Source organism: Suncus etruscus, assembly GCF_024139225.1.
Source record: "Suncus etruscus isolate mSunEtr1 chromosome 15 unlocalized genomic scaffold, mSunEtr1.pri.cur SUPER_15_unloc_10, whole genome shotgun sequence".
In the NCBI taxonomy this organism is placed as follows: Eukaryota; Metazoa; Chordata; class Mammalia; order Eulipotyphla; family Soricidae; genus Suncus; species Suncus etruscus.
In genome coordinates, this window is record NW_026060287.1 from 1 (window position 1) to 26636 (window position 26636).

The window sequence follows — 26636 nt, forward strand, 5'->3', positions numbered from 1 at the left end:
GTTGCTGTGTCCTGCTTCAAACCCCGATTCAAAAAGCTATGCATTGCAAGACATGCTCATTGTAGCCATTAATCCAGACATCACCTCTGATTAAAAAATCAGCTCAAATTATTATATATATTTTTGTTTTGCAGGTTAAAGTTTTTAATAAAGATACTATTTACAGTCGTGCGGGGGGGGGGTCGCAAAAGATGTTTTCTTCTTCCTAAGGGGGCATGACAGAAAGTAATTGAGAGCACTGGGCTGAACAGATGAGAATGACACTTTTCAAATTAAGATTGCAAACACAAACCAAGTGCTCAGAATTCACACTTTTCTCAGGTGCATTATTTTTGGCCTTCATGTAGGTCTGTTTCAGGGTTAGATGCAGCAATGATCAGACTTCTTCAGTCTCAGTGCTCTAGGATCCCTCCTGGCTGGACTCAGGAAACCCTATGGGTTCTGAGGATGGACTTGGCTCAGCTACTTGCAAGGCAAAAGCCCCCCCGGACTCCTTGAACTTTCTTACCAGGATGCCTGTGTACGTTTCATTGACTTTTCAGTTATGGCATCAATTGTTCATGCTCTCCCAGTTACATGAGTGAACTGGAGACATCTACATAAGATAAGAGGTTCGAATCATGCTCAAGGAATGGTGGGGAAGGGTGAAGATTTCTTTGTCTTTTTTTGTTTGTTTGGGTCACACTCTGCAGCTCTCAGGGGTTACTCCTGGCTCTACTCTCAGATTTAGCTCCTGGAAGGCTCAGGGACCATATGGGATGCCGGGATTCGAAACACAGTCCTTCTGCATGCAAGGCAAACACCCTACCTCCATGCTATCTCTCCGGTCCAGGGTGAACATTTCTCAGGGGCAGCAATTTTTGAGCTTGTGAGTGGAAATAGCCTTTGGTGCTCTCCATCTCTTCCTTTCTCTGTGCTCAGCAGATGTTTCTTGCAACTTCTTGGGGGAATAATGCACTTTTGGGGGCAGGGATATAACAGGATTCAGCATCATGAAACAAAAGAACCTTAACCACTGGGAGGCTGAGTTTAGTTGTTTAGTGAATGAGTGAAATTATTCAAATAGTGAACCAGGGACCTGAATGATAGCACAATGGGAGGGCATTTGCTATAACACAGTTGATCCCGGTTCAATCTCATATGGTGCCAATACTGCCAGGTAATTTCTAAGCACAGACCCAAGAATAACTTCTACATTCAGTGGGATATAACCCAACCAAAAACAAACTTAAATTTTGAACCAGTTGCTACCAGTGATAATACAGGAGCTGCTGCATTTTTCTTCCATGCTATTGACATGTGGTTGATCCTCTACATCCCACTTGTCTCCTGAACAGCATCATCAGTCATGCCTGAGCATGAAAGCATGACCAAAGTTACGAGTTAGCCCCTAGCACTGATGAGTGTGACCCAAAAACTAGCCAACAAGAAAGGCATCCACATTCTGTCCTCTCTTTCCTGCTGCCACACACACATGCAACATCCCCATCGATTTGAGGGGAAATCAATAGGCCCATCAGTTCTGGGTCCAGGCTTGGTCATCCAATCTTGCTCCAAAAACGTTCTTTTCTTAGTTTGGAAGGGGGCAGCAGGAGGGATCCCCAGGGCATTCATTAAATTTTTGGGATGCACTAAAACCCAATGATGGACTTGAAGAAAAGACCTTGACCAGAAGCCACTGCAGGCCCAGAGATGGCTGGATCCTCCCCATTCCAGAGAGTCTACAGCAGAAACACAGAAAATGAGGAGATATTAATATCTCCTTCAGGAATCTCACCCAGGTGGAAAGCTTCCCTGGTTAGGAGAAACCCTAGAAAAGCCAACTCAAAACAAAGGACACGTGTTGCCTGGGGACATGGTGGTAGCATTTCCCCACTGACCTGGGGATATTTAAGCTTTCAAACTTTCACTGTGGATGTGTACTTGGTGAAGCATAGCTCTCTCTATAACACTCTCGCCCAATCTTTTCTTGGGGGCATGTATACTGTGAAACGCATTTCCAAAGTTCCTCCATTCTGGTTTCTTTTGAGGAAACCAGGAGTGAGACAAAGGTAACACATAGGGTCAGGGCAAGGTCAGCACACACCGACCACTCTTGAACCAGAACCAAGGAGTCTAACCCGAGTCAAGGGCTCACTAGAAAGCTGAAGGGAAGCATGGAAAGTGAAAATCATAGCTGCACCCCTACTTTCCCTCTCTCTGTGGGGGAGGGTTTGGGGCCTGAGACCAGGAAGAGGTGGGGCCAAAAGACCTCAGGAGGCCTCAGTCCAACAAGGGTGCACTGGAGTTTAGTATTACCAGGCAATGCTGGGTTGTGGAACAGGAGAACAAGTATTAGAACTCAACAAAGTGTGTTAATCATGCTTGTTGAAACAATAAGGGGTAGGGAGGGGTCAAGTTGGATCTATAACTTTGGGATGAAGATTGTCTCCAAGGACCAGATTGGTTGGGCAAGGGCACACTGAGTCTGGAAAAGGCACCACACTGGACCCCCAACACACTTCCTCACACTCCTCTCTATGCTTGCCCTGCTACAGACCATGCCTCGGGTCTCTCTCCCTTAATTTCTCTGGGAAAGTGTGTCCTGCTAGCATGGTCTTAACACTGCAACTATCAGGTTATGTATTAGTTGCAGAGAATGGTGAAGTTTTGGGGAGCCATGCATGTGGTGGCCTCCATAGAGAGTGCTGCTGCCCTCTTGCACTTCTGCTCACCACAGTGTACCATGATAAATGCCTGGTGTTGAGGTAATCAGGCTTCTGGACACTGGATCCAACCAAGAGTGACACTTCAATTTACCCACTGAGACCGATAAGAACTCTTTCTTAGAATCCAGATTTGGGGGGGAAAGGAAACTCTTCCCTCCAGTTGAGATGCAGGATATATTGTTTTGTTTTGGAAATTAGTTTTGCTGATTGTTGACTCCTGTAACAATGTGACTCCTGTGACAATATAATATGAAAGGACTAAATCTTAGATATTCACAGGACATCTGGTCCACCTCTTGACTTTGTGTGAGGAAGAGCCTAGTCTGGGCAACTTTTAACAAAGATCTTGCCACTTTGACCAATAAAGAAAGATAAAAGAAAAAAGAAAATAGATAATAATGATAATAATAATAATAATAATAATAATAATAATAATAATAATAAAAGGAAAGAATAGGGTCTGAGAAATAGCATGGAGGTAAGGCATTTGCCTACCATGCAGAAGGATGGTGGTTCGAATCCCAGCATCCCATATGGTTCCTCGAGCCTGCCAGGAGTGATTTCTAAGTGTAGAGTCAGGAGTAACTCCTGAGCTCTGCTGTGTGTGACCCAAAACAAACAAACAAAAAAAAAAAGAAAGAGAAAAAAATAAAGAAACAAATGTTCTATCCCCCCAGATTTTGTGATGTTCTGGCAGGCACCTGCTTTTGGCCTCTAAGCTCTGGAAGAAAAAACTATTTCCAAATACTGCTTTGCTTTGCTCCACTTGAGGTGCTGGTCTCTTCTGTTTGAAGGATTGAGCTAAAACCTGACCACATTCCTAAAGTGTATAAGATATCATTCCTCTAAGAATTATCTTGTGTTATAAAGGGCTGAGTGGTAAGAAAAGACCATCTGACTCTCTTGACATGTATAAATCTTCTGTCCAGCATGACACTTCTTGTAATCACAAAGTTTTGAGGATTGAGCAAAGGCCTTCCAACACTCCTGCCAAGTATAAGGCATCTCTTTTGTATAAATTTTCTTGTGTGTATTTTTTTTTTTTTGGTTTTTGGGCCACACCCGTTTGACACTCAGGGGTTACTGGCTATGAGCTCAGAAATCGCCCCTGGCTTGGGGGGACCATATGGGACGCCGGGGGATCGAACCGCGGTCCCTCCTACGCTAGCGCTTGCAAGGCAGAAACCTTACCTCTAGCGCCACCTTCCCGGCCCCTTCTTGTGTGTATTAAGGTTTGAACATTTGAAGAATTAAAGGCCTTCCCACACTGAGATGTATAAGGCTTCTCTCCAGTATAAATGTTCTTGTGACGATAAAGGCCTGTGTGACGATGAAGACCTTTCCATATGCCTCACATGTATAAGGCTTTTCTCGTGTATAATTTTTCTTGTGACTACTAATGTTTGAGCAGCAAGTAAAGGCTTTCTCACCATCCTGGCATGTATAAGGCTTCTCGCCTATCTGAATTTTCTTGTGCTCAGAGAGGTTTGAGTTTCTAGAGGCCTTCCAATACTCCTGACATTTGTATGGATTCTATCCATTATGAATTGTCTTGTACCTATAAATGTCTGCAGAGTAACTGAAGGCCTTCCCACACTCCTCAAATAAATATCATTTCTCTCGTGTCAGTAATTCCTTAGGGCCAATTGTGTGTGATGATTGACTCAGAGCATGTTCTCCACGCTAACAATGAGGCTGTCAAAGGCCCATCACAGTCCCAAGCACAAGGAAAGTAGCTCCAGGCATTTCTCCTCTATGGGGAGTGTGCTTATGAGCCTGTCTCTGCGAAGGTCTCAGAGCAAACACTGCTGCTAGCTTGGCCCCGAGGAGTCCCATCCTGGGGCTCTGTGTTGAGAGACTAGGTGGAGCAGATTCAGGGTGCTATGTCCACTGGATGGCAGCTGTACAGTAAGAATGTTCTCTTCACTCTGGTCCACTCCAGATCAGATGCGCCACGAGTTCTCACTCCTTTCAGGATGCAGGCAGGACAGTTTCATCCAGATTGTGTCCCATATCATAGGATCACCCCAGTTCCCCCAAGGTGGTTTCTTTCCCATGGACCAGAAAAAGATTATTTCAATTAGTTCTTCATCCTGACAGTCTCCATGTTTAAATAGAACCATGCATGTATGATTTCCATCACAGAATCAAAATTCTCCATATGCGTGGATTTCTGTGGAGACAGGTAGTCATGAAGCCAAGAAATGTGCTTATTTAGGTAACAGTCTGTTCTGAGTAAAAAACCATGATTCCTGAATCCTCTACCCTATATCCAATTACTGGGTCTCATAGGACAGCCCTCACATTGGGAGTTCCTATGTTCACTTTGGCATGTTCTCCCACAAAAAAGTTATTCAGAGATTTATAAGGTAGATGCTCCACACTCCATTAATAGGAAAAAGCAGAGTCCGAGGGATCAATAAATTGACAAATACATTGTTATATTTTTCTCCTCCTGCCCCATGTTTACTGACTCTAAACAATAAACACCATACTTCAAGGTCAAGGCTCTCATCTATGAAATTGTTAGGCCCATGACCCCATGCATCCTTTTATTTTTGATTTTGTTTTTGGGTCACACCCAGCTGTCCTGGGGGGTTACTCCTGGCTCTATGCTCAGAAATCGCTCCTGGCAGACTCAGGGGACCATATGGGATGCCGGATTCGAACCATAATTCTTCTACATGCAAGGCAAACACACTACCTCCATACTATCTCTCCGACCCCACACTTCATGCATATTTTAATGCATACGTTGTTTTCTATTCTTTTTAAAAATTTTGGGTCACTCACAGTACTGTTCAGGAGTTACTAAGAAGTGTCTGTAGGCATCTCTCTGGGCCCTGCTCAGGGGAACTGATGATTGCCAGGGACCTAAGTCTCATTAGCTGTTGGCGAGAAGCACACTGCCTGCTGATCTAGCTCCTGGGCAATATTTTCTTTCCTTATTTATATTTGCTTTTTGTTCATACCTCGTAGTATTCAGGTGTTAGTTACTTCCAGTTCTGTGCTCAGAATTTCACCTGGTGGAGCTCAGGGAACCATATAGGATACCGGGGATTGATCACAGGCCAGCTGTGGTTAATGACAATGCCCTACCTACTGTGATATTCCTCTGGTCGTTTCCTTTTCTTGATCCTTATTTCACCTCTACTTTGGGCCATTCTAAAAAGAAATGTTACATGGTCTCTTTTAAACTAATAGAATAAATGTATTTTTAAAATTTTTGGGCCACACTCAGCTGTGGTTAGGGTTTCTTTACTGACATTACTCGCAGAAATCACTTCTGGCATGCACAGGAGAAGATATGGGATGCTACAGCTCAAAGCCCAGTGGACTGTGTGGAAGGCATATGCCTATGGACTGTGCTATTACTGTCTCCATGGATAAGTATATTATCATGAGGTGAAGAGTAGTAAGTTGAGTGATCAGAGTGAGACCTCAGAAGGTAGAACATTTTTCTTCCATGCAGCAAATCATGTTTTGATTCTCATCAGCCCATACATGTTCAAGCTACTCTGGAGCGATCCCTAAGTTTCTAGCCAGTGACTACCTGACGTTGTCAGGTGTGACCCAAAAACAAACAAAATAAAATTAAAAAAGAAATAAAATGTCTCACTTCAAGCACAATCCCCTCAAATATCAATAAGGATTTTTCATTTTTATATATTTTTATTTACGTTTTGGGGGTCCTCACCTGTCAGAGCTCATGTTTACTCATGGCTAAATACTCTGCAAACATTGCTGGGGACCCTTGGCATTAAAATAGTGGCAGGGATGATGAAACCCTGATTTCTATCCGATTTACAATAGGAGACCTTCCCACTGCAATATGGATGCATCAAATAAATGAGCGAGTTTAAAGAAATATCAAGCTTACATTGCATCGAGTGAGAATCACAGGATTTCTTCCTTCCCCAACATCTTTCCTCACAAATTAGTTTCCTTTAGAGTAAAAAGTTTTATGAATTTCTTAGCTTGGAAAAATTATGGAATTCTGTTTAGTGCTCCCATTCCCCCCAAAAGTGCAGAGACCACAGATGAGGTGAAGGACTGGACCCAGGGCTCCACTTTATGAATCTGAATTGCTTGTGTCACTTTGCTATCCCACCACCAAAATCTTTTTTTATTGTTGTTTTTGGGCCACACCCGGCGGTGCTCAGGGGTTACTCCTGGCTGTCTGCTCAGAAATAGCTCCTGGCAGGCATGAGGAACCATATGGGACACCGGGATTCGAACCAACCACCTTAGGTCCTGGATCGGCTGCTTGCAAGGCAAACGCCACTGTGCTCTCTCTCCAGGCCCCCAAAATCTTAGTATTGCTTTGCAACTTGCAAATCTTGCCATTACACTCCCACTGGGAGATCCAATTTCAAAAACAAATTATGGAACTACCAAATCTGGAACTAGTGGTCTGCATTCTAGAATCAGCACAAATATACAATGTAAGAATTAGTTGAAGGAAACCTGGTTGAATGAGGCAACAGAGGTGGAATGAATACATGTTGATATAAGGTACTAAATCAGCTTCCAGAAAAAAGAAGAGACGGTTTGCTGGATTGCAGAGAGTTGCTGAGAAAAACTCACAATAGCTTACTGCTCGGCTCACTCGTCAAATGCTTAAATGTACAAAAGAAAGCTGTTTTTATTAGCCAGAAAGAAAATACAGGAGGGATGCTCTTTGGCAGATGGCTGATCCGTGTTCACATATTCTCCCCACAGGCATGCAAGGTGTATTTCCCCAGTACAGAGCGAAGAATAACTCCTGAGCATCAATGGGTCTTCCAAAAAAGATAAATAAATAAAAATTTTCTTAGCATTTTCTGTTTTGCTTTGTTTTGGTTTTTGGTTCACACCTGGCAGCACTCAGGGATTGGTTGCTTCTGGCTCGACACTCAGAAATCGCTCCTGGCAGGGGGACCATATGGGATGCCAGGATTTGAACCAATAAACTTCATAAAAGGCAAATGCCTTACTTGCATGCTATCTCTCTGGCCTCATGACATCAGGTTTAAATGAAAGTGGGGCAGCTACAGAAAAGTGCTGGCATGCAAAAGGCAAAGATCATCAATCTCAGCATTTCTCTAGTTCCTTTAGCCCTCTCAGTTGTGAGCAGTGAGTGTAGAGCCAGGAGTAAACACAAGCAGCGCTGGGGTTGGTTAAAGCCCCACTTGTCTTAAACAGTAATGGCTGTAGTTATAGTACAGTGGGTCACCTTGCACGGGAGTGACAATGATTTGAACCCTAAAATCATATCTAAGAACCAACAAGATCCACAGGGAGTGTTTTGTTTTTTCTTTATGGATTTTGGGCTAAACTCAATGACTGTCACGGATTTCTCCTGGCACTGTGCTCAGGAGTGAGTCTGGCACATTCTTTGGACCATTGGGTTGCCAGGGATCAAAGCCAGGTCAGCAACTGACAAGGCAAACAAAAGATCCACTATGCCATCCACTGGCCCAGCAGTGTTTCTTGAGTACAGACCTGAGTTTAAGCCCTGAGAACTGATAGGTTTGGTACCACACACACAAACACACACACATACACACCAAAAATGTTAAACTGTATCCTGGATAGGAAACAATGGACTTAGGAACATGGTTTGCAAGCAGGAACCCCAGATTTGTTCCATGTCCCATGTAAAGACCCAAGAAGCACTGAGGTTATCAAATCTCTGCTGCCTGTGGCACTTATGAAATTATGAAAAGAACTTGAGTCACAAGATCATAGTAATAGCTCTATGGGTTGGGCCAGAGCTATAACAGTGGTAGGGCATTTGCCTTGCATGTGAGCAACACAGAAAGGACCCTGGTTAGATTCCTGGCATCCTATATGCAAGGAGTCATTTCTGAGTGCAGAGCCAGGAGTACCCTGTGTGTACCACCAGGTGTGACCCAAAAGCAAACAAATAAACAAACAAAACTTCAGTGTGGGCAATCCTTTGGCTGTCTCGGGTTCAATCTACCAGAATATTGGCCCTCAAAGGTGCCCCCCAGGTTGGTGGCTCTCACCAACAACCCGAAGATGCTGGTAGGTCTCCAGCATCAAGTCTTTGTAGAGCTTCCTCTGAGAGGCATCCAGACACAGCCACTCATCCTGGGAGAAATACACAGCTACATCAGGGAAGGTCACCACATCCTGAGCCAGCACACAGAGGAGGAAGGAGTCAAGTCCCAGCTGCACTCTAGGCGTGGCCACAAAAACAAAAACAAATAGCAAGAAGATCCAACTGCTTACATGCATGGTCTAGCCACTCTAGGGGACACTACAACCAAACCTCCCCAGGGCCTTCCTGTTGCTCATCTGGAAGAAATCCTGGAGCTCAGGGGCACTCAGAGTGACACCTAGGATGCCAGAAAGAAAATCATTCCTTTGGACCTCCATGTGCCCATGGAGACCCACCCAACAAATTCCACTCTACACAGAGGCCCTTTGGTGCCTCTGATTCAGGAGACAAATCTCCTGATTTAGTGACATCACAGTACACATAGCTGGAGACTCCTACATGAGACAAGTGGTTCAAAATGGGGCTCAGCAAATGATCCTGAAGGGACCATTCTAAGTGGGAGCAATATTTGAACATGTTTATGGGCATATCTATTGGTGTTCTGCAACTCCTCCTGTCTCTGAGCTCAGTGGATGGTATTAACTATATGATACATGCTTTTCATATAATGTACGTTTTTAAAAATTGAAAATGGCAGGGGCTGGAGTGATAGCACAGCGGTAGGGCATTTGCTTTGCACACAGCCAAACCAGAATGGACTCAGGTTCGATTCCAGGCATCCCATAGGTCCCCTGGGCTTGACAGGAGCGATTTATGAGTGCATTGCCAGGAGTAACTCCTGAACACCAACAAGTGTGGTCCCCTTCCCTCCCTTCCTCCAAAAAAATCAAATAAAACAAAAGACCTGGGGCAGGAGCAATAACTCAGCAGATAGGGGATTTGCTTTGCACAAGGCTGACCTGAGGTTCCTGACAGCAGAGCCAAGAATAACCCGAGTGCCACAGGGTTTGACACCCCCCCCCCAACTAAAAAAAAAAAAAAAAAACAATACACGGAGAGAGACTAAAATAAATCTGAAGTGCTGAATGAATGGGCTCAGCTAGGATGCAACAGTGCAAGCCGTGGCCTCAAAATCCAAAGGATGAAGCTGCAGCCCTGAGCCCCACTTTCTCTCAGGCCCCACACAGCCACTGGAAGCTAAGGACAGAAGTTCTCTGGGAAAGTTGCCCTGCACAACAGCACTCCCTTGCAGGCCAGCAGCAGCGCCGACCATTGCAGGTGGCTCTGCAACAGGGACAAACCCTCTGCTGCCCTACTGGCAAATGGTGCACTGAGGCGGCTGACCCGGAAGAACCCGGTTCAATTCCCGGCATCCCACATGGTCCCCCGAGACAGCCTGCAGTGATCACAGACCGCGGAGCCAAGCATCAGCCTGAGTCCTCCAGGGTGGCCCCTGGCCATGAATCTAGAGAAAAATCCTGAAATTTCCGAGCTGGAGGTTCAGGACAGAGAGCAGAATTACAGGCTGCAGCCAAGCACCTCGGGTGCCCTATCCGGCCCAGCTCGCCTCTTTCTCGGTCTCTTCTGTCCACCCAGAAGATCCTGGTTCAGCTGAGCAATAACCCCTGAGCACTTGCTGGGTGTGACCCAAAAACCACACCAAAAAACAACAACAGCAACAACAACAAGGAGACCCAGCTGTTTCCACACGCCCGGTCCAGCCCATCAAGGGCACCGCCACCCCCGAAGCACCCGGGCGCCCCCACCGCTCACCTGGTCGACCCTGGAGCTCCGCAGCCCCTGGGAGGCCAAGAGGAAAACCGTTCCTCCAGTCGCCCAGCGCCCGAGGGGACACCCCAACAATCCTCCCTCTCCTCTCAAAGGCAGCCCTTTGGCGCTTCAAAGCCCAGGATTCCGTGACATCACAGCACAACTGGCCAGAGGCTTGCAAAGTGAAGTATTTTTTCCTGGTTGGATAAGTGATTCCAAATACTGGCGGTAACAGTGTCCTAGAGAGATGGCGACTGTTGGTGCAAATCAGCTGGGAGAACAGCAATTGACAATGGTTTGAGTCACAGCAGAGGGATGGACAGGGGCAGCCCTTGGAGCAAGAGAGTCATGGGCTAGAGTGGGCAGCTGAGGAAGCCAATCCAAGGGCAGTTAAGGTTAAGGAGGCCATTTTTGAGGAAGTGATTTTCCCCTAAAACCAGTCCCTCTTGGTGAGGTTCACCAGAACCTGCTGAGGAAAACATCTGGATTCTATTCTGTTGGGGAAAAGAAGTTTGTTTGAAGTCCTTGTTCTCCGTTTACATGACTGACTCTGTCTCTCTCTCTCTATGTATATATATATGTGTGTGTATCTATCTATGTGTGTGTCAATTTTTTAATAATTTAACTCATCCACTAAACAACTAAACTTAGTCTTCCAGGAATTAACGTCCTTTCCTTTCATGATGTTGAACTCTGCTAAATCACTGTCCTCAGCAGTACACTCTTCCCCAAGCAGTTCAAGAAACATCTGCTGAACACAGAGACAGGAAGAGGTGGAGAGCACCAATGGCTATGTCCACCAACATGCTCAAATATTGCTTCTACTTATCACTTAGAACGCTTCATCCTTCACACTTCACCCACCACCGTGTCCCTTTCTGAGCCCACACTTAACCTATACCTGGGGACAGAGCACCACCATTCCTTGAGCCCCATTCTGAGATACTTGCCTTCTGTAGGAATCTCTAGTACACTCATGTAACCAGGAAATCATGAACAGAGCATGCCATAGCTGCAGTCAATGTGATGCACACAGACAACCTGGTAAAAAGTTCATAGTGTCTGTGAGGCTTTTGCTTTGCAAGTAGCTGAGCCAATTCCATCTTTAGGAACCAATAGGGTTCTCTGAGCCCAGCCAGCAGGGATCCTAGAGCACAGAGGCAAAAGAAGTCTGAGCATTGCTGCATCTAAACCTGAAACACAAGTACATGAAAGCCAAAATAGTGCACATGGTACAAAATGTAAATTCTGAGCACTTGGTTTGTGTTTCGTGTCTGTAGTTTGCAATGTTGATTTAAAAAGTGTAATCCTCAAAACAAAAACAAACTAAAATATTGAACCAGTTGTTAACAGTGATAATTCAACAAGATAATGGATTATGGGGCCGGGCGGTGGCGCTAGAGGTAAGGTGCCTGCCTTGCCTGCGCTAGCCTTGGACGGACCGCGGTTCGATCCCCGGTGTCCCATATGATCCCCCAAGCCAGGAGGAACTTCTGAGCCCATAGCCAGGAGTAACCCCTGTGCATCACCGGGTGTGGCCCAAAAACCAAAAAAAAAAAAAAAAGATACTGGATTATTCTGGCAGGCTGTTGACATGAGGTTGATACCCTACAACCCACTTGCTCCTGAACTCCATCAGGAGTTATGCCTGACCATTGAGCCATGATCACCTCTCAGTGTGGCCCAATAAAAATGAACTAATAAATACAAACAGAAAACTCTACTCAGGAATGTTACATAGGCCTGTGTCTGCCAGGAATCTGGGTCCCCTCACAAGCTGATGAACACTGGTACCACTGCAGCCCTGTTTCGCTGGTCCAGGACCCCACGGCATGCTGCTGTACCCAGAACCTGTTGAGCACAATTGAACCCAAGCAGTCAGTATCACTGCAAATGCACTGATGTTTTGGCACTTGTACCATGCTCTGGAATCCCAGATGCTAGTCCAGAGTGATAGTAAAGTGGGGTGGGCAATTGACTTGATCATTCAGAACTCAGGTTAAATTCCTGCATCCCAGAGGATCCCTCTGAGCCGAGCAGGAGTGGTTCCTGAGCCCAAAGTCACGAGTTCGCCCCTAGCACTGATGAGTGTGACATAAAACCAAGAAAACAAGGAAGGTGTCCAGACTCACTTTCCTCTCTCTTTCCTGCTGCCACACGTACATGTCACATCCTCATCAGATTTTTAGGGAAACCAAGAGGCTCAATAGTCTGGATCCAGGCTTGGCCATCCAATCTCACTTTGAACTTCAAAGGGACAGACCTAGGGCAGGACAGTTTGACATTGTTGTGTTTATTATTGTGGATAAATCATGATCATCTTGATGGACAGAAGTGACTGAGAAAGAGGTGGGTGGGACACCTATAGGGCAGCCTAGGGGCAGCACTTGGCTTGTGGTCAAGCAAGATCTATGACGACACCCCAAAATGAAATGGTTGTGGTAGAACACGGGCTACAACTATGTCAAGAGGAAATTTTTAGAAATGGCAATGAATAGAGCGTACCAAAGAATGAATATTGGTGGGGTCCCTCCCAATAGGCTCATGTAAATTGGGATGATGAAACTAAAGCCAGGAAGGGGAATCTGACCCAGGCCCATATCCCCACATGCCAGATAAGTGAGCAGTGAGATATTTCTACCTAGAGTACTGGGGCAGATCCACTTCTGGCCTAACAGCAGGGGACTGCACTGCTGCCAGCCTACTAGCAGGGCAAGTGTGTAAAGATGGTGCACCAGAGCCAACCTATATACTGGGCTCCCAGGGTCTGTGTGGTGCCCAGGGTAGAAGCAGGGCTCAAGGCTGCCATTTCTTCCCTGTAGAGCTAAGACAGCACTCCTGTCCCTCTCAAGGCCAGGATCCCAACTCACTTCTGAATTCCCAGGAGAGAAAGGAGTCTATGGCTGTGTTCACCCACGTGGATCTGAGATGGTGTGTGGCCTATCAGCATTTCTAGCCCAAGTGCAGGCACTTCTGACCAGGACAGTGTGATGGGCTTCTCTATGGCTCAAGCCTGTGACTTTCTCACAGGGCTTCCTACAATGGTCCTTGCTGATGCTTTTATGGAATAATCCAGGCAGAAGATGGGGCTGCACTTTCTAATGCTCTGTCCCCAGGTATGGGCTAAGTGTGGACTCAGAAAGGGACACAGTGGTGGGAAAGCACTGTGCCACCCACAGGGCAAGCATAGCTCAGAGATGTTTCTGGAAGGAATTTTGTGCCGGGTGTAACATTTGATGGTGGTGGGGGGGTTAGAAGCTGGACTTTGGGGGCGTTGCACCACATGCAACAGTGCTCAGGGGTTCCTCCTGACTCTGTGTTCAGAAAGCATGCTTAGTTGACCATACGAGATGCCGTGGATGGAACATGGTTTGACAAAACACAAGAAATATGCCCTCCCTGTAGTACTATCACAATGGCTCTTGGAATTTGCTGTTTTGGGCAACTTGTTATTTTATTTTTTTGGTTTTTGGGTCACACCGGAAGCACTCAGGGGTTACTCTTGGTTCTATGCTCAGAAATCGCTCCTGGCAGGCTCAGGGGACCATATGGTATGCAGGGATTTGAACCACCATCCTTCTGCATGCAAGGCAAACACTTTACTTCCATGCTATCTCTCCAGCCCCAACTTGGTCCTTATTTATTATGTTTGGTTTTCTGTCAAAGCCACTGGTTCTCAGCCCTCACTCCAGGCTCTGTGCTGTTGGGTCACTTATGGCATTGCACACAGTCCCGATGGGCTGTGAGATCCAGGGTTGAGTTCCTGGAAATATATTGTGCATGTAAACATTTCAATGGAATTATTATGTTACTGACCCTACCCTGATTGGTGATTGTGCCCTACCCTAGGTGTGACCTGGCATTCTGCTCCCACCCTAAGGTGGTACCTGATTCTGCTCCCACCATTGGGTGGGACCTGATTCTGCTCCTGGGCTGATTCTGGGGTCTTTTGGCTTCAGCCTCTTCTATGGAATAAAAGCTGTTTTCTTCAGAAGCCTGACTGCCTGTTAGCCTTCTTCCTGGCGCATTCACCTCAGAACTGCCGGATGAACAGGGTAACAGTTGCATGGTCCGAACTGAAGGAGAAAGGCCTCATCCTCCATCCCTCCATCAGTCAACCCCATCAAGGGCAGTATTGCAACAGTAATATGAACCCTAATGTTGATGAGCAATGGAATGTTGTCCCCAGGATTTCTGCCAGGAAGCATCACTCCTGCCTCATATGAGAAAACATTCTTTGATATTTTTCCCTCTCATTATCGACACCACATACAGGAGGGGATTCTCCTTGCTCTGCACTCAGCTCACTCTCATGCTCATCTTGGGGACCATGTGGGGTCTCAGAGACTCATCCTGTCACAGTCCCCTTCAAGTCTTCCTAACTGTTTTGTCAGTCCAGCACAAAGTTCGTTTTAAAATTTTACTGATTTTCCAGACTCCAGGCTGATGCCCGCTCACATGAATCTTTCCTGTCTTCATTCAAGACCTCCATGAAGGTTTGGCACACTCCCCACAGGGTTTCCAACTCTAGGTTATTGGTGAAGAATTTCCTGACTTATTTGAAAGTATGTGGCTGAGTCCTTTCTGCAAGTGCATTTCTTTGTGGGTTTTTTCCAATTAAATTTATTTGTGTGTATGTGTTTTGCATCTCATGGGTTTTTTGTAGTGAATTTTATGACAGTTTGGTGGTGATCAAGACTCATTCAGGGCTCTGCACTTAGGAGTCAAAACTAGCAACATCTGGGACCCTAAACTTGTGCTTGGGATTGACTCTTGCTCTGACCCCAGGACATGCAGTTCAGCCTATTTGTCTTTCACAGCCTCACCTCCTCCATTTGGCCTCATTTCTCACTAAACCAGGTGTACTTTCAAAGCCTCCTCGTAAGCAGTCTCATGACTTTCCCTTTAAAAATAAAGAAGGAAAGAAAGCAAAGGATCATTCAGGAAGACATACATTGTTTGCAGTCTAGTCATTTTATCTTGTCCAGGAGGGATTTGCTTGGGGGTGGACATAGAGCACTGATAACTCCAAGTACAGGATTGAGTCACTCACAGGACCCTGGATTTTCCTTCTCATCACTTTAATCCTGGGCAAAGTCTAATTTTCGTGCCACACCTGAGTTGAATTTTCAATTTTGGGCCATACCCAGTATCACTCAGGTGTTACTCCTTGCTCTGCACCCAAGGCTGGGGGAACCTTATGGAATAGCAGGAATCAAACCTGGGTAGGTCACATGCAAGGCAACCACCCAACTGCTGTTGCTTGCTGAGCTCCTAGCTCTATGCTCATGTTTTACTCCCAGAAGTGCTCAGTAGACCAAGTGCTGATGGGGACTGGCTCTGAGATGTCTTTTAAAAATGCCACACCTCCAAGAACCTTCTAGAATAGAGCCCATGTGGTGGGTGATCTGACTTTCCTGGATTCAGGTTAGAGCATTCTCCTCGATAGTGCATTGTGGAAATATTTGTTGAGGCAGGTTCCTTGAAAAGGCAGAAAAAAGAGACATTAAGACCATCTAGTTCCATAAAGAGACCAGTCTCAACCCAGTTATAGGGTGGATTTGGAACCTGACACCTCCTTGTATGCTGGTTTATAGCACAGTGACTCTTCCCAATGTGGGCTTGAGCTTTGTCCTAGAGTAGTGGCCATGCTTAGACACATCTCAGAGGAAGTTCTACACAGAAGTGATGCGGAAAACCTACTGGCTCCTGCATGCCATAAAAGAGAGCCATCCTGGACCCCCCTGCAAAGTTTATACATGGTTTAAGTACTTTGGTTGTGATTGTTTTTGTTTTATGAGACATCCCTGGTGGCATTTTGGGATTATTCTTGGCTCTATGCTACGAAATTACTCCTAGCAGGCTTAGGACCCTATGGAATAATGGTGACTGAACCCTGGTTGTACACATGCAAGAAAAATCCCTCCTTGCAGTAAGATTACTCTGGCTCCCTGACTTCATTTCTTTTCGTGGTTTCATTAGGGCCATACTCAGCAGCCTTGGATCAACACGATGCTTCTTGGAAGATCGTGTTGACAGGAATGCTCTGGAGTTATTCCTAGCTCAGCACTCAGAAATCAGTCCTGACTTGTTTGGGGGTGCTGTATGAAATGCCTGGAATCAAATTCAGGTCCATTGTGAATCAGCTCTTTGAAGGCACTATGCTCTGGCCCTCGTTATGATTCTCTTGAACAGTGACCGTCCCGTACTGTGATACTAGAATAAGAAAATAACCCTTAGTGGGTTATGACAAAATACCTTTCCCTCCAAGACATTACCCCATATGTATATCTGATAGGAGGACTAATATCGAACAAATGAATCTGAAGTGTAACAGGAATTTGACACTACCACAATCCTATTAATTTGACCTTGTTTCCAGAGTTTTCCCATTGTCAGTATTTCTGAAATTAGCCTTTCTTGTGGCTCCAGTGACATTCAAGATTGGAAAGGGAAGCTGGGAATTTCTGAAACTTAACAGCTGTCTGTCTCGGACATTAGTTCCTCAGTGCCCCTATATATATTCTAGATGTATTCTCTCATGGGAACATGGGAAATTGGGGGCTTGATATTGATGTTTCTCAACCCACTCAAGCCTTATCATTTTTGCTGACTAGGTTAAGTTGCTGTTTCAGAGTGTGAGCTTGTTTTCTCTTAAGATTATTGATGAGGCCAGAAAGATAGCATGGACGTAAGGCCTTTCATGCAGAAGGTCGGTGGTTCGAATCCCAGCATCCTATATGGTCCCCTGAGCCTGCCAGGAATGATTTCGGAATGACTTCTGATTTTAGAGCTCAGTAACCCCTGAGTACTTCCGGGTACTTCCCCCCAAAAAAGATATTACAGATTCACAGTATTTTTAGTATTGTATCTATTTTTATATTTATTTAAACAACTTGATTACATACATGATTGTGTTTGGGTTTCAGTCATGCAAAGAACATCACCCATCACCAGTGCAACATTCCCATCACCAATGTCCCAAATCTCCCTGTTCCCAATCTGACCCCCACCTGTACTCTAGACAGGCTTTCCATTTCCCTCATACATTCTCATTATTAGGACAGATCAAAATGTAGTTATTTCTCTAACTAAACTCATCACTCTTTGTGTTGAGCTTCCTGAGGTGAGCTGGAACTTCCAGCTCTTTTCTCTTTTGTGTCTGAAAATTATTATTGCAAGAATGTCTTTCATTTTTCTTAAAACCCATAGATGAGTGAGACCATTCTGCGTTTTTCTCTCTAACAACTCTAATCCCCTCAGGCCCATTGCCTTCAGAAATACTCCTTAAAGATCTTCTCTCACAGATGCAGACATCACTCCCACTCCGAATTTGTGTTCTGTATAAATCACCCATCCAGGGCACATGGTAGAGATAGTACAGACTCCTGAACCAGGGTTCGCACAATTTCATCTACCCAGAAGAGGAACACGGCATCTTGCATTGTAATGTGAAGCAGTTTCATACCAGTGATGCCAGCCAACCTCTTCCTCAAAAACTGATTATTGTACAGTACTGTTCGGCCCGGAACAGAGTACCATCATCCCAGAGGGTTATGTGAGATCAAATTTGGCGATGGCTGTTACCCATTTTACATCCATTACCCTGTATTGCAGATAATGGGTCCTCTGAAGTGGATACAGGCATTTGAATTATTTTCATGAAATATTTTAGAATTTTCCTTAAAGAAAAAACTAAAACCCAGAAACTTTTTTTTTTTTTTTTTTTTTGGTTTTTGGGCCACACCCGGTGACGCTCAGGGGTTACTCCTGGCTATGCGCTCAGAAGTCGCTCCTGGCTTGGGGGACCATATGGGACGCCGGGGGATCGAACCGTGGTCCGTCCTAGGGTAGTGCAGGTAAGGCAGGCACCTTACCTTTAGTGCCACCGCCCGGCCCCCCCTTTTTTTTTTTTTGGGGGGGGGGCCACACCCATTTGACGCTCAGGGGTTACTCCTGGCTATGTGCTCAGAAATCGCCCCTGGCTTGGGGGGACCATATGGGACGCCGGGGGATCGAACCGCGATCCTTCCTTGGCTAGCGCTTGCAAGGCAGGCACCTTACCTCCAGCGCCACCTACCCGGCCCCAAACCCAGAAACTTTTTAATACAAAAAGTTCTCATTACAGGTGAATCTCTAAGTTGCTCTTTGGGGAGCTGGCCCTGTTTGTAACGAGGACCAGAAGCATATCAAAGCCAAGACACTCAGTGATGAGATAATGTAAAGAGTTGGGCCAGAACTATGATAGCACAGTAGATAGGACATTTTCCTTGCTATGTGCCACATGGTGGTTTGATCTCTTGCATTGCATGTGGTCCCTGGAGCCTGCCAGGATTGATTTCTGAGATGAGAACAAGAGTAAGTCCTTGTGGATTTCAGTTCTGGGTCCTAGGAAAAATGCTTCAGTGATCTAGAAGAATTATGGGGCAACATTGTAAATATTGAAATATCTCACTAAGACTAAATCCACAGGACAATGGGGAGAGTAGTTTGCTCACAGGCACTGACCCTCTTTTGAATACTGGCACCCCTGATGAGTTATAAAACTGAATTTAACCAGGAAGCACACCTGAACTTCAGCATATAGGCCCCAAAACCACCACAATCATGTGGGTAGGAAGTCTGAGAAAAGGGAGATTTTCAATTTCCAATTTGCTCTGTGCAAGGGTCAGAACAAGTGGACAATGTGGAAGGCACTTGCCAGCAATAATAATTCACACAAACAAGAGGGTAAAATGAGGTTAGAACATAAAAGCAATGCCATTTATCTACTAGCAAGTTGCTCCAAATCAGGAGCTAGCAAGCCTGCAGCAAAAGGCTTCTTCCTCTCAGCCTCGGCTTGAATTTTTTTTTTGTTTTTGGGTCACACCCGACAGTGCTCAGGGGTTATTCCTGGCTTCAGGCTCAGAAATTGCTCCTGGCAGGCACAGGGGACCATATGGGGCGCCGGGATTCGAACCGACGACCTCCTGCATGAAAGGCAAACGCCTTACCTCCATGATATCTCTCCGGCCCCGGCTTGAATTTATTGATAGTGTCCCTCCCCTAAAAGGAGGGAGGGGAAAAGGCAGGCAGAAAGAACAGATACAAAAGAGAAACATTGGGGCCGGGCGGTGACGCTGGAAGTAAGGTGCCTGCCTTGCCTGCGCTAGCCTAGGACGGACCGCGGTTCGATCCCCCGGCGTCCCATATGGTCCCCCAAGAAGCCAGGAGCAACTTCTGAGCGCATAACCAGGAGTAACCCCTCAGTGTCACAGGGTGTGGCCCAAAAACCAAAAAAAAAAAGAAACATTATATAGACCTCTATATACCTCTCACACAATAAGACCTAGGTGCTTTTGTGCAGTCCCCAATGTGGATAATAAAGTCGTTTCACTCAGGGGATGTGAACCATACAATTAGATATGAGGCTGAGTGAAAGCTTGCCACAACCATGCCACCTGTTGGGCTTCTAAACCCTCCTAGGTGGTTTGCTGAGCAAATGTCAAAGGGTTTCCCCAATACAGTACATGTGTGAGGCTTCACACCACTGTGAATTCTCCCATAACTACTGAAGTCTGAACTCTGAGCAAAGGTCTATCAAAAACTTTACCTTCTTAAGGTTTATAACCCATATGTATTTTGGAATTTATTTTTGGACTACACCTCTCAATGTTCAGGACTTACACTGTTGCTGAACATAGGAGCCAATCCTGGTCCTGCATGGGATACCCTGTGGGATGAGGGAGATCAAATCTGAGTTGGCTCCAACAGGGCATTATGCCACTCTCATAGTATGTATTATAAAGCACTGAGTATTAACTTAAAGCTTCCTAAATTACTTATGGTTAGGCAGCTTTTCTGCAGCATGAACCATCCGATTTAAAGCAAGGTTTAAAAATCAACGAAGACCTTACCACATACACTGTACATAATAGTTTCTCTCCATGATGCTGATTCTTCTACAGAGAAAACATTCAGAAATAAAATCTTTAGGTTGGCAGGCTTGGGAGAAATCTAAAGAATGTCAGTAATCTTACTGGTGTAGGGGTGTGGGAGGAAAAACCACATCCCTGTTTAACTGTGTTCTGACACACCACATATAATTTTCATATATTTGAAACGATCTGAGGAGGAATTAAAGATCTTCCCACATTTGTGAGGGACCTCAGGTGTCTTTCCAGAAGAACTTCTGCCATCATTCCTAAGGTATAAGAGGGATTCAAAGGATTTCCCAGTCCTTTTATACATAAGATTCCTCTTCAGTGGGGCCGGGCAGTGGCGCTAAAGGTAAGGTGCCTGCCTTGCCTGTGCTAGCCTTGGATGGACTGCGATTCGATCCCCCGGTGTCCCATATGGTCCCCCAAGCCAGGAGCGACTTCTGAGCACCTAGCCAGGAGTAACCCCTGAGCATCACCGGGTGTGGCCCAAAAACAAAACAAAACAAAAAGATTCCTCTTCAGTATGAACAATTTAGTACCTAGTAAGGCTTGAAGATCAACTGAATCTCTTCACACATTTCTTACTTGCATAAGGTTTCTGGCCACAATGAATATTTCAATGGCTGTGAATCTTGAAGAATGAAGACCTTCCCACAATCCATATATATATGGAGAGGGTTTGTAGCCAGTATGAATTTTGCTGTTTTTTTTTTCCCCTCCCTGAATTTTGCTGTTTGATAAGGTCTGAGAAATAAGTGAAGACGTTCCCAAACACCAGTACGGTTGACACTTTTCTCTATTTTAATATTCCCCTGAAAGTAAGTCTTGAGATAGTGAATGCCTTCCCACATTTCAGATTTAAGCCTTTTCTATATTATACATTCTTGTTCTTAGAGATCAACAGAATGCCTTACATACTGACATGTTCAAGGCTTGTCTCCAGTATGAATATTCATGTGAGGCTTCTCTACTGTATGAAATACCTTGCTTATTAATGACTGAAGTTCGAGTGAGGGTGGTTCCACACTCCTGGTATGTATTAGGCTTCACTCAGGGATGAACTCTTTTGTGCATAGCAAGGTCTGAAGAATGAGAGTAGCCCTCCCCACACTGACATGTAAAAGGCTACTCTCCAGGATGAATTCTTTTATGCTTAGAGATCTGTGGAAACACGGAAGACTCGCCCACTCTACTGAAATGCACAAGGCTTCTATCCAGTATGAATTCTCTTTTGAATATAAAGATCTGAAGATTGAGTGAAGGCCTTCTCACACTCCTGGCATGTATAAGGCTTCTCTCCTGTATGAATTCTCTTGTGGCTATTAAGGTGTGAGGACAGTGAGGGACTTCCCACACTCTTGACATGTATGAGACTTCTCTCTAATATAGTTCTCTTGTAAATACAAAGACTTGAGGATTGAGTGAATACCTTCCCACACTCCTGACATGTATATTGTTTCTCTCCAGTATGAATTTTCCGGTGACTATTAAGGCTTGAGGCGCGAGTGAAGGCCTTCCCACACTCCTGACATGTATAAGGTTTCTCTCCTGAATGAATTCTCTTGTGATTATTAAGGTGTGAGGATCGAGTAAAGGCCTTCCCACACTCCTGACATGTATAAGGTTTCTCTCCAGTATGAATTTTCTTGTGACTATTAAGGTGTGAGGACTGCCTGAAGGCCTTCCCACACTCCTGACACGTATAAGGTTTCTTTCCAGTATGAATATTCTTGTGAATAGAGAGTCCCGAGGATTGCCTGAAGGCCTTCCCACACTCCTGACATGTATAAGATTTCTCTCCAGTATGCATTTTCTTGTGACTAGTAAGGTTTGAGGATTGATTGAAGGACTTCCCACACTCCTGACATGTATATTGTTTCTCTCCAGTATGAATTTTCTTGTGATTATAAAGACCTGAGGACTGCCTGAAGGCCTTCCCACACTCCTGACATGTATAAGGTTTCTCTCCAGTATGAATTTTCTTGTGATGATAAAGACCTGAGTATTGCTTGAAGGTCTTCCCACACTCCTGACATGTATAATGTTTCTCTCCAGAATGAATTTTCTTGTGAATACAGAGTCCTGAGGATTGCCTGAAAGCCTTCCCACACTCCTGACATGTATTTTGCTTCTCTTGTGGTTGGACTTCCTTAGTGTCTCTTTGGAATGAAGTTTGACTCAGGGCATAATCACCCCGCAGACCCTCAGGGGTATCTTTTGTACTGAGGGTGTTTGAGGAAACTTCAAGGTACAGGGCACACACAAAGTCCCCCCCACATTGCTTACACTCAGGTGGCTCCACTCTATGGGTAATGTGCTGGTTAGCCTGAGACTGTGAGGGGCACAGAGCAAACACTGTTGTTCGCCTTTCCCAGGATGGTCCCACTGTGGGGGTCTGAGTCCAGGGACTGGGCAGAGCAGATTCAGGGGCGTTTTGTACAGTGGTCACTGGCTCTGATGTAAGAAATCTCTCTTCATTCTCGTCCACTTCACAACAGATGCCCCCTGATTCTTCACTCCCATTGGGAAAATGACAGGACAATTTCCTCCAGACTGCGGCACGCAGCACTGGATCAGCTCCATCCAACAGGGTCTGGCTGTTTTTCTGTGAAATAGCAGAGGATTAGTTCAGTTACTTGTCTCTGCCTTGGATTTCCCACATTTTTTTGTTTCTTTGTTTTTACTATTTTGCATTTGGGACACAATGGGGCTCAGAGTTTATTCTTGATTCTGCTCTCAGAAATCTATCCTGGCAGGCTTAGAGGACCACATGAGAAGCCTGATATCAAACGAGTGCTCAGCATTCTCAGCAGTGCAGAGTATGTGCTTGCAGCATTGAGTATCCAACCAGCACAATCATAATATTGAATTGGAACTTGCAACACTTACCATCTCATACTTTTTTGGGTATCTCATTCCAAAAGCAAATTGTTGAAATGTCAATATCGGGGCCCGGAGAGATAGCACAGTGGCGTTTGCCTTGCAAGCAGCCGATCCAAGACCAAAGGTGGTTGGTTCGAATCCCGGTGTCCCATATGGTCCCCCGTGCCTGCCAGGAGCTATTTCTGAGCAGACAGCCAGGAGTAACCCTTGAGCACCGCCGGATGTGACCCAAAAAAACCAAAAAAACAAAAAAACAAAAAAACAAAAAAAAAAAAAAAAAAAAAAAAGAAATGTCAATATCGGAATTTGTGGTCCACCATCTAAAATCAACCCAAATATAAAATGTTAGAATTAGTTGAATGGGCTGGGTCGGAGCGATAGCGTAACAGTGCAGTGTTTGCCTTGTATGTGGCTGACCAACGATGGATCTGGGTTCAATCCCTGGCGTCCCATACGGTCCCCCAAACCAGGAGCAATTTCTGAGTGCATAGCCAGGAGTATCCCATGAGTGTCACCAGGTGTGGCCCCCCCCAAAAAAAAGGATTAGTTGAGGGGCTGGAGAGATAGCATGGAGGTAAGGCATCTGTCTTTCATGCAGAAGCACGATTGTTCGAATCCCAGTATCTCATATGGTCCCCCATGCCTGACAGGAGTGATTTCTGAGCGTAGAGCCAGGAGTAGCCCCTTAGCGCTGCTAGATGTGACCCAAAAACCAAAAAAAATTAGCTGAATGGGCCAGATAGATAGTATTTGTTTGGCATTTGCCTTTCACACAGCCAACCCAGGAAGGACCTTCGATCAATTGCTGGCATTCTATATGGTCCCTGGAGCCTGTCAAGAGCAATTTCTAATCACAGAGCCAGGAGTAACCCTGAGCACCATTGGCAGTGTCCCAACCTCCCCACCCAAATATTAGTTGAATGTAACCTGGTGGAATGCAGCAAAAGTGATGGAATGAATACATGTGTTAAAGGTACAAAATCAGCTTAAAGAAAAGGGAAGATAAGTCAGAAGGATTGCAGTGAATTGCTCAGTACAGATGAGTGAATTCCAGTGATGGAAGGAATACAGGTTTTAAGGTACTAAATCAGTTTTGAGAAAAGAGAAGATGAATCAAAAGCATTGCAGTAAATAGCTCAGTGTGGATTTCCCTTTGCAACAGATAAAACATACTTAGTGGTACACATAGAAAGCCCAGAATTGAGGGAGTTTTATTTGAAACTAGCTGACTCGAGTTTTATTCTCGGCATCCCATATACTCCCTAAAGCCATGAATGGAGGAATTAGTTTGTGCAGATCAGGTTGTGCTGAGCATAACTGATTTATCCAATACAACAAATATAAAAATTTCTTATGGTATGGGAGCCAGAAAGAGCATGGACATAGGCATTTGCCTTGCATGCAGAAGAACGGTGGTTCAAATCCCGACATGCAATATGGTCCTGAGCCTGCCAGTGGCGATTTCCGAGTGTAGTGCCAGGAGTCATACCTCAGTACTGCCGGTTGTGGCCCTCTCAAAAAACAAACAAATAAAAAATTTCTTACGGTTTGGGGCGAGAGTGGAAGCAGAGTAATAGAGTGTATGCGTCACTCTATCACATAGAGTCCTATATTCACATAGGACAGACTTGTGGTCAATCCCTGGCTTCCTAAATGGGCCCGGCAGCCAGGAGTTACCCCTGAGCACAACCAGGTGTGCCACCCCCAAAGAATTTCTTAGTATTTTCAATAATGATGTCAAATACACAGTATAGCAGAGAGGGTGTTGACCTTCTAAGTGGTGGACCAAGTTTGCCTCCAGCATCCCATATGGCACCCGAGACCATTAGGAGCTAATCTGAAAAAAGCACTAGTAAACTCTAACAGCACTGATAAGTAGGTATCAAAAACATGAAAAAGAACCACTTCTTTGGAACACAAAATACTCTGCTAAAGTTCATGGTGAAGGGAAGTGTAGAAAGACTGGTGAGAGGAACATCCAGCAACTGCTGAGAAGGGCACCCCAAAACCAGGCTATGCAACCAGAGAGCACAGATGTAGGTGAAGGCACAGAATCGAAGCTTCTGTTCTAAAGATCCACAGAAAGAAAACCAGAAAGAGCAATGTAAGACAGCAAAATTCCAGAACATATTGGGATTCAACAGCAAAAGCAATGAATGGGAATGGAAAAGACTCCACCTCGATCAACTAGCCTAACACATATTGCTCAGCAACCACATTTCTGTAGGCCCAGGATGCTAAACATACCAGGGTCTGAGTCACGGGATTATTGCCACACTTACCTGGAAACATGCCTCTCTGCAGCCTTCCAAGGTCTCCTACTTCCAACCAGGAGATCAGCGCAGGCTTCACCCCACAATGCCCTGGCAAAGAGGTATCATTCATGGGTAAAAAGCAGGAAAGAGGATAGCACCTCAGGTCTAGTCTGGGTCCCTAATAAAAGAGGCTGAATCGTGGAATGAATAAAGAATAGAATATCTGCTCTGCATATGCACGTTGCTTATCACACAGACGACACCAGGGTGAAATCAAAGTGTGAAACAAGGAGCCAGCAATAGGACAAAAAGGGCTCACACTAGGACAAAATGCATCAATCTCAGAACCCTGAGCCCTTGTGAGATGAGCACAGAATATCAAGCTAGGAATAATCTCAATCACCACTAAGGTTTGCAAGGACCAATCATGTCTTAAAAAGTAAGGGCTTTGGTAATAGCACAGCAGTAGGGCATTTGCCTTGCACATAGCCAATCCAAGATGAACCCCCGTTCGATCCCAGGCATCCCATATTATCCCCAGAGCTGGCCAGGACTAATTTCTGAGTGCTGATACAGGAGTTAAACCTGAAAGCTGCTGGGCATGGCCCAAAAGTAAACAAACAAAACAAAATTAAGGGTTTGAACAAAAGTACAGTGGGGCAGTACAGACTGACAACAATTTGGATACCCGAACCACGTACAGGATCCATTGTGCCCCACAAGCAGTTTTCTCTTTATTGATTTTGGGCCACACTTGGTGATGCTCAGGGATTACTCCTGGCCACGTGACCAGGAATCACTCTGGAAAGCCTCTGGAGATCATTGGGATGCTGGGATTGAACCCAGGTCAGCCTCTGTCAAGGCAAGCAACCTATCTTTCATGCTATTCTCTCCCACAGCAGTGTTTCTGAGTACAGTCATAAGTGGGCAAAATCTCCAGGTTATGCTAGGTGTGGTCCAAAACTAAACAATAAACAAAACTATTAAACTGTGGCTAAGATAGGGAGCAATAAATTGGGAAACAGAGTTTGCATGCAAGAGCCTCAGATGAGATCACATTCCCCCACATAAGTTTTCAAGAAGCAATGGGGCT

The 26636-nt window shown here is 45.2% G+C and overlaps 1 protein-coding gene across 1 annotated transcript; it reads right to left on the reverse strand.

The window, feature by feature from the left end:
* Positions 1 to 8719: 8719 nt before the first annotated feature.
* LOC126000463 (zinc finger protein 595-like) lies at positions 8720 to 26253 on the reverse strand (the record flags this gene model as incomplete). The annotated part of the gene is made up of 4 exons (XM_049767738.1): positions 26245 to 26253; positions 21835 to 22737; positions 10489 to 10515; positions 8720 to 8846 (listed from the first exon to the last, which is right to left on the reverse strand). Coding segments are annotated over exons 1-4 (1066 nt in total), but the record flags the coding sequence as incomplete, so codon positions are not given.
* Between the last annotated feature and the right edge of the window lie 383 nt (positions 26254 to 26636).